At 30.7% G+C, this 12,040-nt stretch overlaps 2 protein-coding genes across 2 annotated transcripts in view; both read left to right on the top strand.

Annotated features, from left to right (window-relative positions):
- The window catches only part of LOC113383179, a 49,154-nt gene extending 40,799 nt beyond the window's left edge, over positions 1-8,355 (top strand). Inside the window, exons 9-26 of the mRNA XM_026621425.1 lie at positions 19-250; positions 319-500; positions 564-655; positions 714-829; positions 889-1,426; positions 1,495-1,687; positions 1,762-1,916; positions 1,974-2,142; positions 3,574-3,787; positions 3,889-4,043; positions 4,121-4,271; positions 4,339-4,460; positions 4,535-4,694; positions 4,754-4,904; positions 4,967-5,141; positions 7,505-7,690; positions 7,758-8,003; positions 8,061-8,355. Of these exons, the coding sequence (XP_026477210.1) occupies positions 19-250; positions 319-500; positions 564-655; positions 714-829; positions 889-1,426; positions 1,495-1,687; positions 1,762-1,916; positions 1,974-2,142; positions 3,574-3,787; positions 3,889-4,043; positions 4,121-4,271; positions 4,339-4,460; positions 4,535-4,694; positions 4,754-4,904; positions 4,967-5,141; positions 7,505-7,690; positions 7,758-8,003; positions 8,061-8,191 (3,368 nt within the window). The 3' untranslated portion in view covers positions 8,192-8,355. The remainder of the gene's footprint in view (positions 1-18; positions 251-318; positions 501-563; positions 656-713; positions 830-888; positions 1,427-1,494; positions 1,688-1,761; positions 1,917-1,973; positions 2,143-3,573; positions 3,788-3,888; positions 4,044-4,120; positions 4,272-4,338; positions 4,461-4,534; positions 4,695-4,753; positions 4,905-4,966; positions 5,142-7,504; positions 7,691-7,757; positions 8,004-8,060) is intronic.
- A 2,882-nt stretch (positions 8,356-11,237) lies between these two features.
- The window catches only part of LOC113383178 (CUB and sushi domain-containing protein 1-like), a 17,589-nt gene continuing 16,786 nt past the window's right edge, over positions 11,238-12,040 (top strand). Inside the window, exon 1 of the mRNA XM_026621423.1 lies at positions 11,238-11,304. Within this exon, the coding sequence (XP_026477208.1) occupies positions 11,238-11,304 (67 nt within the window). The remainder of the gene's footprint in view (positions 11,305-12,040) is intronic.

The raw sequence follows: 12,040 nt of genomic DNA, 5'->3' as shown, positions 1-12,040 counted from the left end.
CTATTATTTTTTCCTTAGCCCCGTGTGTAGTTCCTCAAGTTGACCAAGGGAGAGTAGTCTTATCCATAGCAGATAATGTTACAACTGCGGTTAGCACTGATTCAACAGTTAGTTCTTCAATTGTGGTGTCCCATGGGGAAGGCCTAACTGTAGAATGTGATGCTAATTACGAATTTCCACAAGCCGGGTTAGCTCCTGTAACTTGTAATAATGGAACCTGGACACTCATACCACGATGCGTTCCAGCCAGGTAAAAACTAAAAAAAGTTTTTAATGTAATTTAAATAAAAATTGACTAAAATTATTTTTTGTTTTTAGGTGTAAACATATGCCTAAAGCACCTAAGAATGGTATGGTGATAGCTCCAAAAATGGACCATGGCATGAAAGCGCGTTTTCAATGCAAAGATGGGTTCCAACTTAAAGGAAATACAGATCCACCATTTGAACTTGTTTGTTCTTTTGGAAATTGGACCGGTGAACCTCCTACGTGCCAAGAAGGTAATTTTTATTTGAAAGAAAATTATTTGTATGGGATTATAAATTTTATTTAATAAATTTCAGTATACTGCCCATTCCCTGGATATATAGAAAATGGTAAAGTTTTGCTGGTTGGTAACATGGGCTTGTATGACTACAGGCCTTACGTGCGAAAGGTAAAAACATTTAAAAATGATATTTCAAACACTATTTTAATGTATTATGATATTATAGGTCATCAATAATAAGCAAATCATGTACGATTGTGATAAAGGGTATGTACTAAGCGAAAGAGGGCCTCCAGGAGCTACATGCATCGGAGGAAATTGGAGTCCAAAAGAATTACCAAGGTAATTTTTAAATAATTTTGTATAAAAAAATTCATTCAACTTTTAAATTTGCGTTTTAGTTGCCTTCCTGGTCAGCATCCACGTTTGCGTTGGAGTAGAAAGAGACGATCCCTCGTCAGTAGACGACGGCGAGTTCTTTACATGAAATACTTAGCAATGAAAAACGGACTTTTCAAAAAACCACTTGCCCAAGAAAATGCAGAATCTAATGAAGTTACACAGAGAAAACGCAGAGACACTCATCGGCATTCAGATTCATCAAAATCATTGGTTTCTGATATTTTTTTAAGGCATAATAGAAATTTAAAACGACGATCAGGTCATATATCGAAAGGCGAAGGTCCCTCGCATCAAGATAGAGGAAACGGTCAACAAAGGCCAAAACCAGGGTCACATCAGTCAATAATGGATTTTGTGCCTTCGAGGATGGAAAGAGCGCTTCAACGCGAAAGTTATAGAGGTACTTCTCATAAAGAAGATGGCAAGAGGAGTAACAGGAGGCAAGGAGGCGGAGCAAACCAAACATCGCTAACTGTTCATCCTGATGGAAGGGAAGAATCTGTTACAAAAAAGCCGAAAAGTAAAGGACCTTGTGAGGTACGATATTTAAATAATTAATAATTAAAATTTACATAACCTCATAGTAAAATTTGCTTGCTTTGTAGGCATTATCGTCAGAACCGTATGTAAATATTGAAATAGTTCGAACTGGACGAGATCCCAGTATTCCATATAGCACGGGTACGGTGGTTCGTATGGCTTGTGGTAAAGGCTATGGCTTGAATATTAAACCAGCAGACGCCACTGCTAAGTGTGTCAGGGGCCGTTGGAAACCTGCCAAGCCCATGTGCTTAATTTGTAAGTAATATTTCTAATAAATAACCAGCAAGAAAAACAGCATTTCTTCAATCAGCAATTTGAATTATTTTTAGTACCCTGTATTGTACCGACTACGCCATATGGCATCTACTCGCTTTCAACTGCTGGTTCTTCTACTTTGGGAAACTGGACAGTTCTTCAACCCAATGAAGAAGTTGGTAATGGACAAGTTGTTGAATTTTCATGCGAAACAGGATTTAGCACACAAGTATGTATATTCTAAGCACGAAACATTATATGATCATAATATAATATAATCCTACAGGGTCCTAATAATATGAGATGTTGGCATGGTGATTGGACCGTGTCTAGTCTACCAGAATGTATACCTGGACCATGTCAATTACCAGTTGCACCAAATGCCCAGTATATGGGCGGATACAGAGCAGGATTGACAATAGCACATGGATCGTCTGTGACAGTACACTGTGAAGGTTAGATACAACTTATATATTTTTTGAAAAAAAAAGTAAATTAAAAGTAAAAACAAATATGAATCGTTTACTTTGCTTTTACTCTGTTTGCATCTTTTACATATAATATTGAACTTAATTATATTTGTGCAAAAAGTTCAGAGAAAAACAAAACAATTACAAATTGACATTTGAATTATTTTGCAAAATTAATCTAAAAGCCATGAATACGACAATTAATAATATTTTTGAACGAACACTATCTTCAACGGAAATTTCAGTGAATAATATATTTGAACGAACAACAAGCGCATTGGAACATATCGCAAATTATAAAAAAAATATAGAAGATACCGATGATGATGATGATGACAATGATATTTTTGAGCTTACGACTAGTTTAATTAATGTTACCACAATCCCAGAAACTTTCAGATTTTCCAGTGTGAAAGTTGTGGATGTAAACGAGATTTTCGATTATACTCCGATAATTATTATAAGTTGTTTCTTTTTATTTTTTGTTTTTTTGGTTCCTTGTGTTACAAGATGTGAAAACCAGGAGTAAGTTATATTTGAAAAAAATTAAGTACATATTTATTTTCATACTTGTACAAATATTACTTAAATTATATTTTTAGGGTGTACTATGTGATATTCTTAATGGCGCCATTCTGCTGCTGGTTATTGTAAGATTTACTATTTAATTTCTTTATGTTATAAACCAAATTCCAAATTCACTATTTTTGTGATTAATTTTTTATATTTCCATAAAAATTGTAATTGCACTTTTATTTCTTTAAAAATCTTCTATTCATCAAATAAAAATTTGAAGAAATCAATGGTACCCATAACTAAGTCGTACTCTTTTATTACGTAAAAGTATTGAATATTATTATTTTATATATTATATTACCTTCATATTTTATATAATTTATTACTGTTAAATTATTTAGTTGGTCGTTGTGTTTCCTAATGCAAGTTCATCCTCTGATTGGACCAAAACTTCGGGCAAAGACACTTCTTATGATGGCCAGAGAGTGGGGTCATGGACCTAATTTTTAACATTTTATTAAAATATATTACTTGAATGCGTATTTCATATGTATTGTAACCTTTTATGTACTTTGATTGTTTTGAATATAATAAATTGAATATTTTTCCTTGTCTAGATGTTTTTAAGTATGATAGAGTATTTGTAATTTTCTTTTTAATAAAAATAATAATTTTATAATTCTGAAATTTTTGACAACAATTGCGATTATTATGACTTTAAAATATTTAAAATATTGTATAATTATAATAAAATAATAGTGATGCATCTCAGTTATTTGAAATAATGGATTCTTAAATAACTAGAAAAGGATAAATATATAAAATTGGTATATTGAAGTTAATAATTATTATTAATTATATAATTATATTATTACAATTTTATTACTAATTTTTTTTTAGGAAATTCTTCAAATCCAATTACCTTGAGCTGTGACTACGCTGCTTTAACTCCAGCTACAATACAATGTCGTCTTCCAGAAATTGCCAAAGATATTCCAGATGAATTTTTAGGAGGTTCAGACATTGTAAAAGGCGGTGAAATGAACGTTTTTGGAGAAACTGATGGACGACCTTGTGGACCACCAGCTCGAGTGCATGGTTCCGTCATATATAGGTAGGAATAAACTTAACAACAAAAATAATTAGCCAAAATCGATGTTGAGAATATTGAGCATTAGTTGTTTTCTTCTGGTATTTTTTTTAAATTTTTATCAGGGATGGTGAACCCTTGGACGAAGAAAGTGCAGCCAATGCTTATCCAGCTGGTACTGAAATGACTTTTAATTGTATAGCCAGCGTTTTAGGAGAACGCACTACTTGGAGAATAGTTTGCGAAGATGGTAGTTGGGTTGGCAGATCTCTCAATTGCGGTAAAATAATTATAATTCATGTTGTTTAATATTAAAATTTCTACCCAATATAATTATTTATTAATAATTCAATTAAGATGGAGATGATAAAATAGACCACACGCCGGTCTTGAGTAATGGCTCTTGTGTTTTCCGCAATAATGAGCCACACGTAGTGTCTTTCTATAATGATCAAGAAATTCGCGATGAAGTTGTAGAATTTGCTCCGGGATCGGTTCTTGTATCAAGGTAATTTAGTAATGTTGTAAAGTAATTTATTGTAATTTTATTCCACTTACTATTAATTTTCTTGTAGATGCGTTGATATAGGTAAATACGCTATGATAGGCAGTAGCAGACGGAGATGCATTGGAGCTGGAGAATGGGATGGGCAGAAACCTGCTTGTTTTGGACTGAACCAGGAAAATGATTATGCCAGTAAATAATAATAATAATAGACAACCTATAAACTCTATATTATTTCTATCATCTAATATTATTTTTTATCGTAGTGGAGAAGCCACCAACTATCTTATTCCGGCACCAACTAGGACCAATTGCCCAGTCCAATGACGGTCGATTAATAGTCTATCCTGGGACAATTTTGCACATGGAGTGTTTATGGATGAGACGTTTTGGTAATCCCAAGTGGACCGTCAGTCATGAATACAGGTACATAGAAATATAGAATCATTATAATTGTTAGTCTAACTGTTTAATCTCTTGTTCAGGAAATATCCAGAAGGATGGTCGACGGATCCTGGTCGAGATGCTCAATTAGAATATCGTTTAAGTATCTATCATGCGGCTCGAGATGATTCCGGGTTATTTACTTGCGTTACGCCTGCGAGGCACACTCATTCCGTGGAAATAGTTGTTAAAGTGAGTTGTTATAGAAGAATTTATGAATCTTGTTTATTCTTATTTTTTGTCTGTTTCTTAAGGCTGTCCACTGTCCCGTGATGCCAACAAGAAGAGGAGTTGCCATCAACACGGCGGCTACGAGAATGGGAACCAAACTTCAATTATCTTGTACAAACGGAAACACGATGATCGGCGCTTCCGAATTGACTTGCCTGCCGAGCGGAAACTGGAGTGCGCCGTTTCCCGTCTGCGAAAGTGAGTACCTACTGCAGAAATTAATAAAAAAAAATCTCGGGAACATAAGGCGGTTTAATTAACTCATTATTCGCTTCATACATACACACACTATATATATATATATATATATATATATATATATATATTATATATATATCTTATATATAAAAATGGAGCTCTCGATCAAATGATCCGCTAAAACTCGAAAACGGCTAAACCGATTTGGCCAGTCTTAGTCTTGAAAATTTCTTGCTAATCAGTAGGTTGTCGGAAAGGTGAAATATTATTTCAAAATCGCGTAGAAACTTTACATTTTTAATTTGAAAATTTTTGTAGGGGCGTAATTTAAATAAAACAATTGACGGTGGCTAATACGTAAAAGGTCAAGCGTTTTTGATAGATGAATAAGCGTTAGCACAACTAGAAACTCAAAATATAAACTTTTTTATGTTAATATGAAAATGCACTTTTTGGCATATTTTTTCTCAAACACGGTGCTCTGAAAGATCTCATTTGTATAATAATATACTCATTGGTATTTATAAAACATTTTTTAGGTCATATTATTTTTTATTTATGTTATTTAAATTCAGAACCTAAATCTTGTATCGATAAAAAAAATATTTTGTCGAATAACATTTTTCCAGTTATAATATCCCAGAATTTATCGAAAAATAGATAGTAATATATGAAGGTCCGGGGTTAAAAAGATCCACCACCAATGTGTTAAAAATCAGTAAAGTTGAGCATTGTTTAACAACAATATTTGAAAGAAGACAAAAAAAGATGTATAACCAGCTATAATCTTGATTTGAAGACGGTAATCTTTGAAATGGGGGAGATAAACGGTAATCTTTAAAAATCCATAATAAAATTATTTTCTTCCGTTGGTAGATTTTTAGCATTAGTTAAAAGTGTAATTATTTTGTTAAATAACTTCAAAATTAAAATAAGACATTAAACCTATTTGCCATCTGGCCGTTCCAAGTTACCCTGTTTATAGGGTAAAAAGGTCTAGAAAAAAAATTTTTGAAAGACATCAAACAAGCACATCTCTACAATGATGAAGAAGCTGGAGTTTTACTGAACGTAGTCAGATAATTGTTTGTTTGAAATGTGCTATTTGTTGTGATATAATCGGTTTGATTATTATAATATAGTTAATATTTACTCAAAGTCAAATTGAACCTTTTGTGCCTCGCCTTGCTCTACATATATACTTTTTATTAAATTTACTTTAATTCATCGAATGTTATTTGAAACTTTTCAAAAAGTAGGTCAAAGAAGAAATACTTAATTCATTTTCTATCTCTCCTCGCAGAAATTTGAAAATTTTGTATGAGCTCAGTAATATTATTTACAGTTATACACAAAATTCAGAATCTAAAAAAAATCTGAAAAACTTGAAACGTAATCAATATGTCGAAAGACCAAGAAGGACTTGGATTGGATTATACCATGTTTTCTATAGAAAGTGTATAAAACTTCCAGCTTGATTGTATTGACAGAATATAGTCAAACTAATGGGGTTTATTGCTTTTATAACACCTCATTAAATATAGCATTCAAGCAACACATTCTTATACACTAAAAGTATTAATTTTTTTGATTCTCTAGAAATTGTTTAGAATCTAAGCGTTTGCCGGGTCAGCTAGCATATATATAAAATTCTTCTGATTTAAATTTAATTCAAATGAGCTATTTATTACAAACCTTGCAGAACCATTTAATAAATTATTAAGAAACTGCATTGCAGAAACAATAATATCGGATTGATATAACTTTTTATTACCCGAGTTCTTCGCGGCTGATTGATCCGTAATCATTTGTATTTGTAATCAACAGAAGTAATAACACATAATTGCATTAATTAAGATGTTTTGATTGAAGTAAGCTCCTCTATAAACATTACTATAAAATTTTATAGCATATTCGATTTGCAATTTCAGTTGTGTAATATAATTGTACACAAGAATAATTAATATTAGTGCAGGAATAACTCTTGAGTAGCAATAATGTATTAATAAATTTTAATTATTAGACATCAATTATATTTACAAATATCATTTTATGAATTATTTTTTTTACCTTCATTGTAACAAAATTGATGATGTATTATAAAAAATATGCAGTAAATAATTTTTTATTGTTTAATTTACGATGTGACTAATTAGGCATTCTAAAGCTTTTCCTGTGTATAATTCAATTATGCCGATTAGGAATTTTGACAATGTTGAAATCATTCTAGCAACTTGTTTATGAAATATTATGCATAAAATAAATAATTCTTTTGCCGGTTTTAAGAGTGGCTACGTATCCATATTGCAATGAAATATTTCATCATATGTGAATAAAAAATATTTATCAATTTATTGGTACAGGCACAGAATGTGGAGAAGTACCAATGATACCAACCAACGCGTCTTCTCCTCGAGTTTCTGTTTTATCCCGAGAAGTTGGCGGCAGTGCTTTGTTTTCATGTCCTGCAGGATACGGAATCCGCGGACCACAGGAAGCAGCCTGCTTACCAGGAGGCGAATGGTCTCAACCATTTCCAATATGTGTCGGTAAGTTGATAAAATATGAAAACAATTGGGAGAAAACAGTTTGGGGTGTATTGATTCTTTTCCTCAGAAGTTCAATGTGAAAATCCTGGTTCTCCTCTGCACGGTTATGCCCAAGGTACAGGTCCTTATAAAGCTGGAGACGTGGTTCAATTCAACTGCAATCCTGAATTCATGATGCAAGGACAACCTATAATAGCCTGTCAAGAAAGTGGAAGATGGTCAGGTCCGGTACCGCAATGCGTCCAGGCTTGTTCATATCCAGGAACTGCTATCAGTGGAAGGATGTCTTCAGTGAAATTTTATTACAGGATAGGTAAATACTTATTTGTTTTGCACCTATTTATATTTTTAGTAATATTTATTTCCTTAGGTGAAACTGTTACCTTTACCTGCGATCCTGGTTTGCAATTGAGAGGTGCCAGGATGTTGAGATGTTTGAGGAATGGTAAATGGTCGAATGCAATACCAACTTGTGCACCTCCTGATCAAAAGGAAAATTAAATGGTTTGGTCAATAAGTAATTAGCGTAAGTAGATAAAGAAATCAATATAATTAGTTTTGTACAGGTATTTATCATAATTCATTAGGCGATAATTGATAGTTCGGTTCTTCTATAAGTTACACAGCTTGATCAAAATTTTAGTAGACTCCACAAACAAATAGATGACCACATTTGTTTTTAATGTAGGTTTTTTTAAATAAGTTTCCTTGATCTTGCTGTGCTAATCAATATATATTTTGTCGTCGATTCTACTAAAAATCATCGCAAAATTATATCGTACAATTGATATTTTTCTATTTAGGGAACAGAAAATGACAGTAGATTTTTATCGAGACTAATATTTAGCTATATAAAGTTTTTTATTTGTTTAAAATAGGTATAAGACCTGAGTTTAAAATTTAGATTCTATTTAATAAAATCGAAGTTTTGCATAAGTAATTTATTAGAATTTTAAAATATAGATTTTAGATTATTTATCGAAATGAGCAATAATGGAGTATTAGTATAAGGTAACGCACAATAATCGAATTGTAGCACTTTACGAAAGACATGATATTATCTAAGATTTTTTATTAAATATTTATTCAAGGAAATAAATAGTTTAGTTAGATGCTAATTATCTTATGAAATACTAAATTTGGTTTTAGGATAATTTTGAGTATTATACTCGGTTTATGTAATGGAATTTTTTACATTCGTTTATTCATTTTTGATGCATGAAAATATAGTACAGGTAAATTTGAATATATGAATTGGATACTAATAAATCTTTATGTTAACGCCTACATTAACACTATTATTCGAACTGTTCTCTTAATTAAGATAAAATCTTAATTGCTTTTGAAGATATGTGAAAGAGAAGATACTAATAAGATGAATATATAAGATTTTTTCACATAATGAATCTATTATAACATAATCTCTAAACGCTACATGAATCTCACACTTCGCTTTCGCTTTTTTAAATAAAATTATTACCGACACTAAAATGATAAAGGTTGATTAATAAAAAAATCTATTTATTTAAAGTTCTACAAAATTTTCAATTCCTCGACATATTTTTGCATATGTACATAAAATGTAAATTGATCTTTGTTTCCAAACTTTTAAAAAATATACCTAGTCATGATTTAGTCAAATTTGAATGATAATTAGATGAATGAATCTATTTTTGGGAACTAGACAAAGATCAAAATATATTTAAGTGTAAAAATTCCAGTTTTACTAAATAAAATTCAATGTGCTCACTTGTACATATCATAGTGTAGCATCATATTTCTAATAAATCTAAAATGCTTTGCAAATTTTCACTTTCTCCTCTAAAATTAAATAGTGAGCTCATATCAAATATAATCCTTCTTGCACATATTCTAATATATGTCTAGATCTTTATAGATACTACCAGAAAATATTATCAAATTATGTATAATATTGAAAATATAATGTAAAAGTATTTTTAAACGTTTTGTTATATATTTTTTAATCATAAGAAAGTAGAAATATTAAGATACTATATTGCTCAATTAAAACTTCATTTATTAATTTGTTATAGATACATATTAATATATAATATTTTATTTATCGAACCAAAGATTAATTGAACAACTATAAAATAGATTGCTCAAACTTCTGAACTATTTTTCCATAAGTTGTTGTCTAATGATATTTCTCGCTTGTTAAAAAATAATTATAAGATATGATATAACTAAAATAAAGATATAAATTGTTTAAAACAATAATGCAAATATTATAAGAAAGTAATTGCTTATTTTTAAAGAAAATGTATATTACCGATAGAAGTATTTATCGATTCACAAAAAAGCTGTTATATTTTTATTAGATTGTGTAATTTACGATTTTCTCTGTATAGCAATAATGCAATCGAAATATATTTATCTTTTTCTTCCAACTATTTGTTATAAATAATCATTTTATCTATAAATCAATTTATATTTATCCAAGATAATCGACGAGTGGCAGCAAAAGTGTTGGATTTGTTTGTATATGATATGAGGATTTAGATCCAATCACATAACTATTTGAATTTTACATTTTTATTTGTTTTATCACTTTTACTATATTGTTATTGTTCTCTTATATAAAGGAGTTTAATGTTTTTGTTGGGATGATCGGAGCAATCATAGTTAGCAGTGAAGCACATAGTAACAAATTGTAAAAAAATGAAAATCAATTTCCAATACAATTCTTAATAATATAAAAAACTTTTGAAACTTGTAAATTTTAGCCTGCTTAATTTGGAACAAGACCATCTACAAGCTGCACTTGATATATAGGGTAATAAACTTTTTTAGTTTTTTTTTTGTACAGCAAAACTATGAGTTCCATGAGTTATTGTGTAATTCCTTAAATTAGTGATAAGTAATAGCAACCCAGTGGTTGTCCATTACATTAGAATTCAAGAGTTCTATGAGCTGTTGTGATGATAATTCTTAACTATGTGGCTTTGAAAACCGATTGTCTGTGTTAGATTTCCTCCAAGTACCCAGGACCACAGGATACTATATTTAACTCCTATGTTTGTGGTGTGCTTTATCAATTTTTGGACTAGTTTTTATTATGTTAATAAATATTTGTGCTTCAATGATTTATCATTTCTATGTGTTCTACAAACCGCAGTTGTTGGTGAGAAAAAGACGATGCAACTACTGACAACACGTAAGAAAATAAATTATAATATAAGATGGCACTGATTGCCTACGCTTGACTGATCTGCGCATATATTGCAATCGACGATGAAAAAATCTAGGAAAATTATAGACCATCATTTTATTCTTCATTGATTTTTATACTTATAATACCACTCATATTTATGCACTATATTGAAACCATGATCATTGGTGTTATAATGATGCTATAAAATAATACCAGATAATAATTTATTGATGTTGATAAAGATTTATGTCAGGATGCTGACTTGTTAGTTTTCTTTAAAATTATCTTCACTCTACTTCTACCTATATCTGGTCTTTTACCTTTACCTATACTCTACCTGTTCGGGCGTATTTTTGTTTTATTATATTGGCCATGAAAGTGACAACCTTCACGGCAAACACTCCGCTACCTCCTCCACCAAGGGTAGCAACCATTCCGTGTAAAGCTTAAGGCCCTGAAGGTTGTCATCTTCATGGCCAATATAATAAAACGAAAATACGTCTAAACACTACCTCTGCCTCTACCTGGCCTTTACCTTTACTCTACTTCTACCTCTACCTGGTCCTTTTCACCTTATATATGTATATATATATATATATATATACATATATATTTATATTTATAATTATATTTCGGATACAAGATTAAATTAGTAATTAGAGAAAATAAATGATCTTAATTGAATTAATTTCAGTAAAATACAACGTTAAGCCTAACATTAGTATTATGTAATGCAATTACTTGAAGAAAAAAAGTTATGATATTGAGATAGTTTATTTAAGGTTTGTAAATCTTGAGATTGATCACGTTTTGATGCAAAATTTAAATATATATATATATATAATATATATATATACGAGTATATATATATATATATATATAATATATATATATATATATACATTAGAGCGGGTCGATTTATATGGAAAAAAAAGTCGCTCAAGCACATATGATTTCCGGATACTAGGGATCAAAATAAGATACTTTGCTGAAGAAACTATACCTCTAAAATGAATCTTATGCCCCGTGCAAAGAACAAAAATAAGGGTTGAAATTTGAAAATTCTCATTTTGACCCATTTAGAGTGCCCAAATTGCGTCTAAATGTATGACCGACCCCCCACAAACTTTGGGAGACCGATTTACCATGCTCCGGTTCAACCCCAGGGACCTTCC

This window comes from Ctenocephalides felis, unplaced genomic scaffold (genome assembly GCF_003426905.1).
Source record: "Ctenocephalides felis isolate EL2017-DRISC unplaced genomic scaffold, ASM342690v1 CF-g0.4_SCAFFOLD_03570, whole genome shotgun sequence".
Lineage (NCBI taxonomy): Eukaryota > Metazoa > Arthropoda > Insecta > Siphonaptera > Pulicidae > Ctenocephalides > Ctenocephalides felis.
This window is presented reverse-complemented; position numbering and strand designations above follow the sequence as displayed.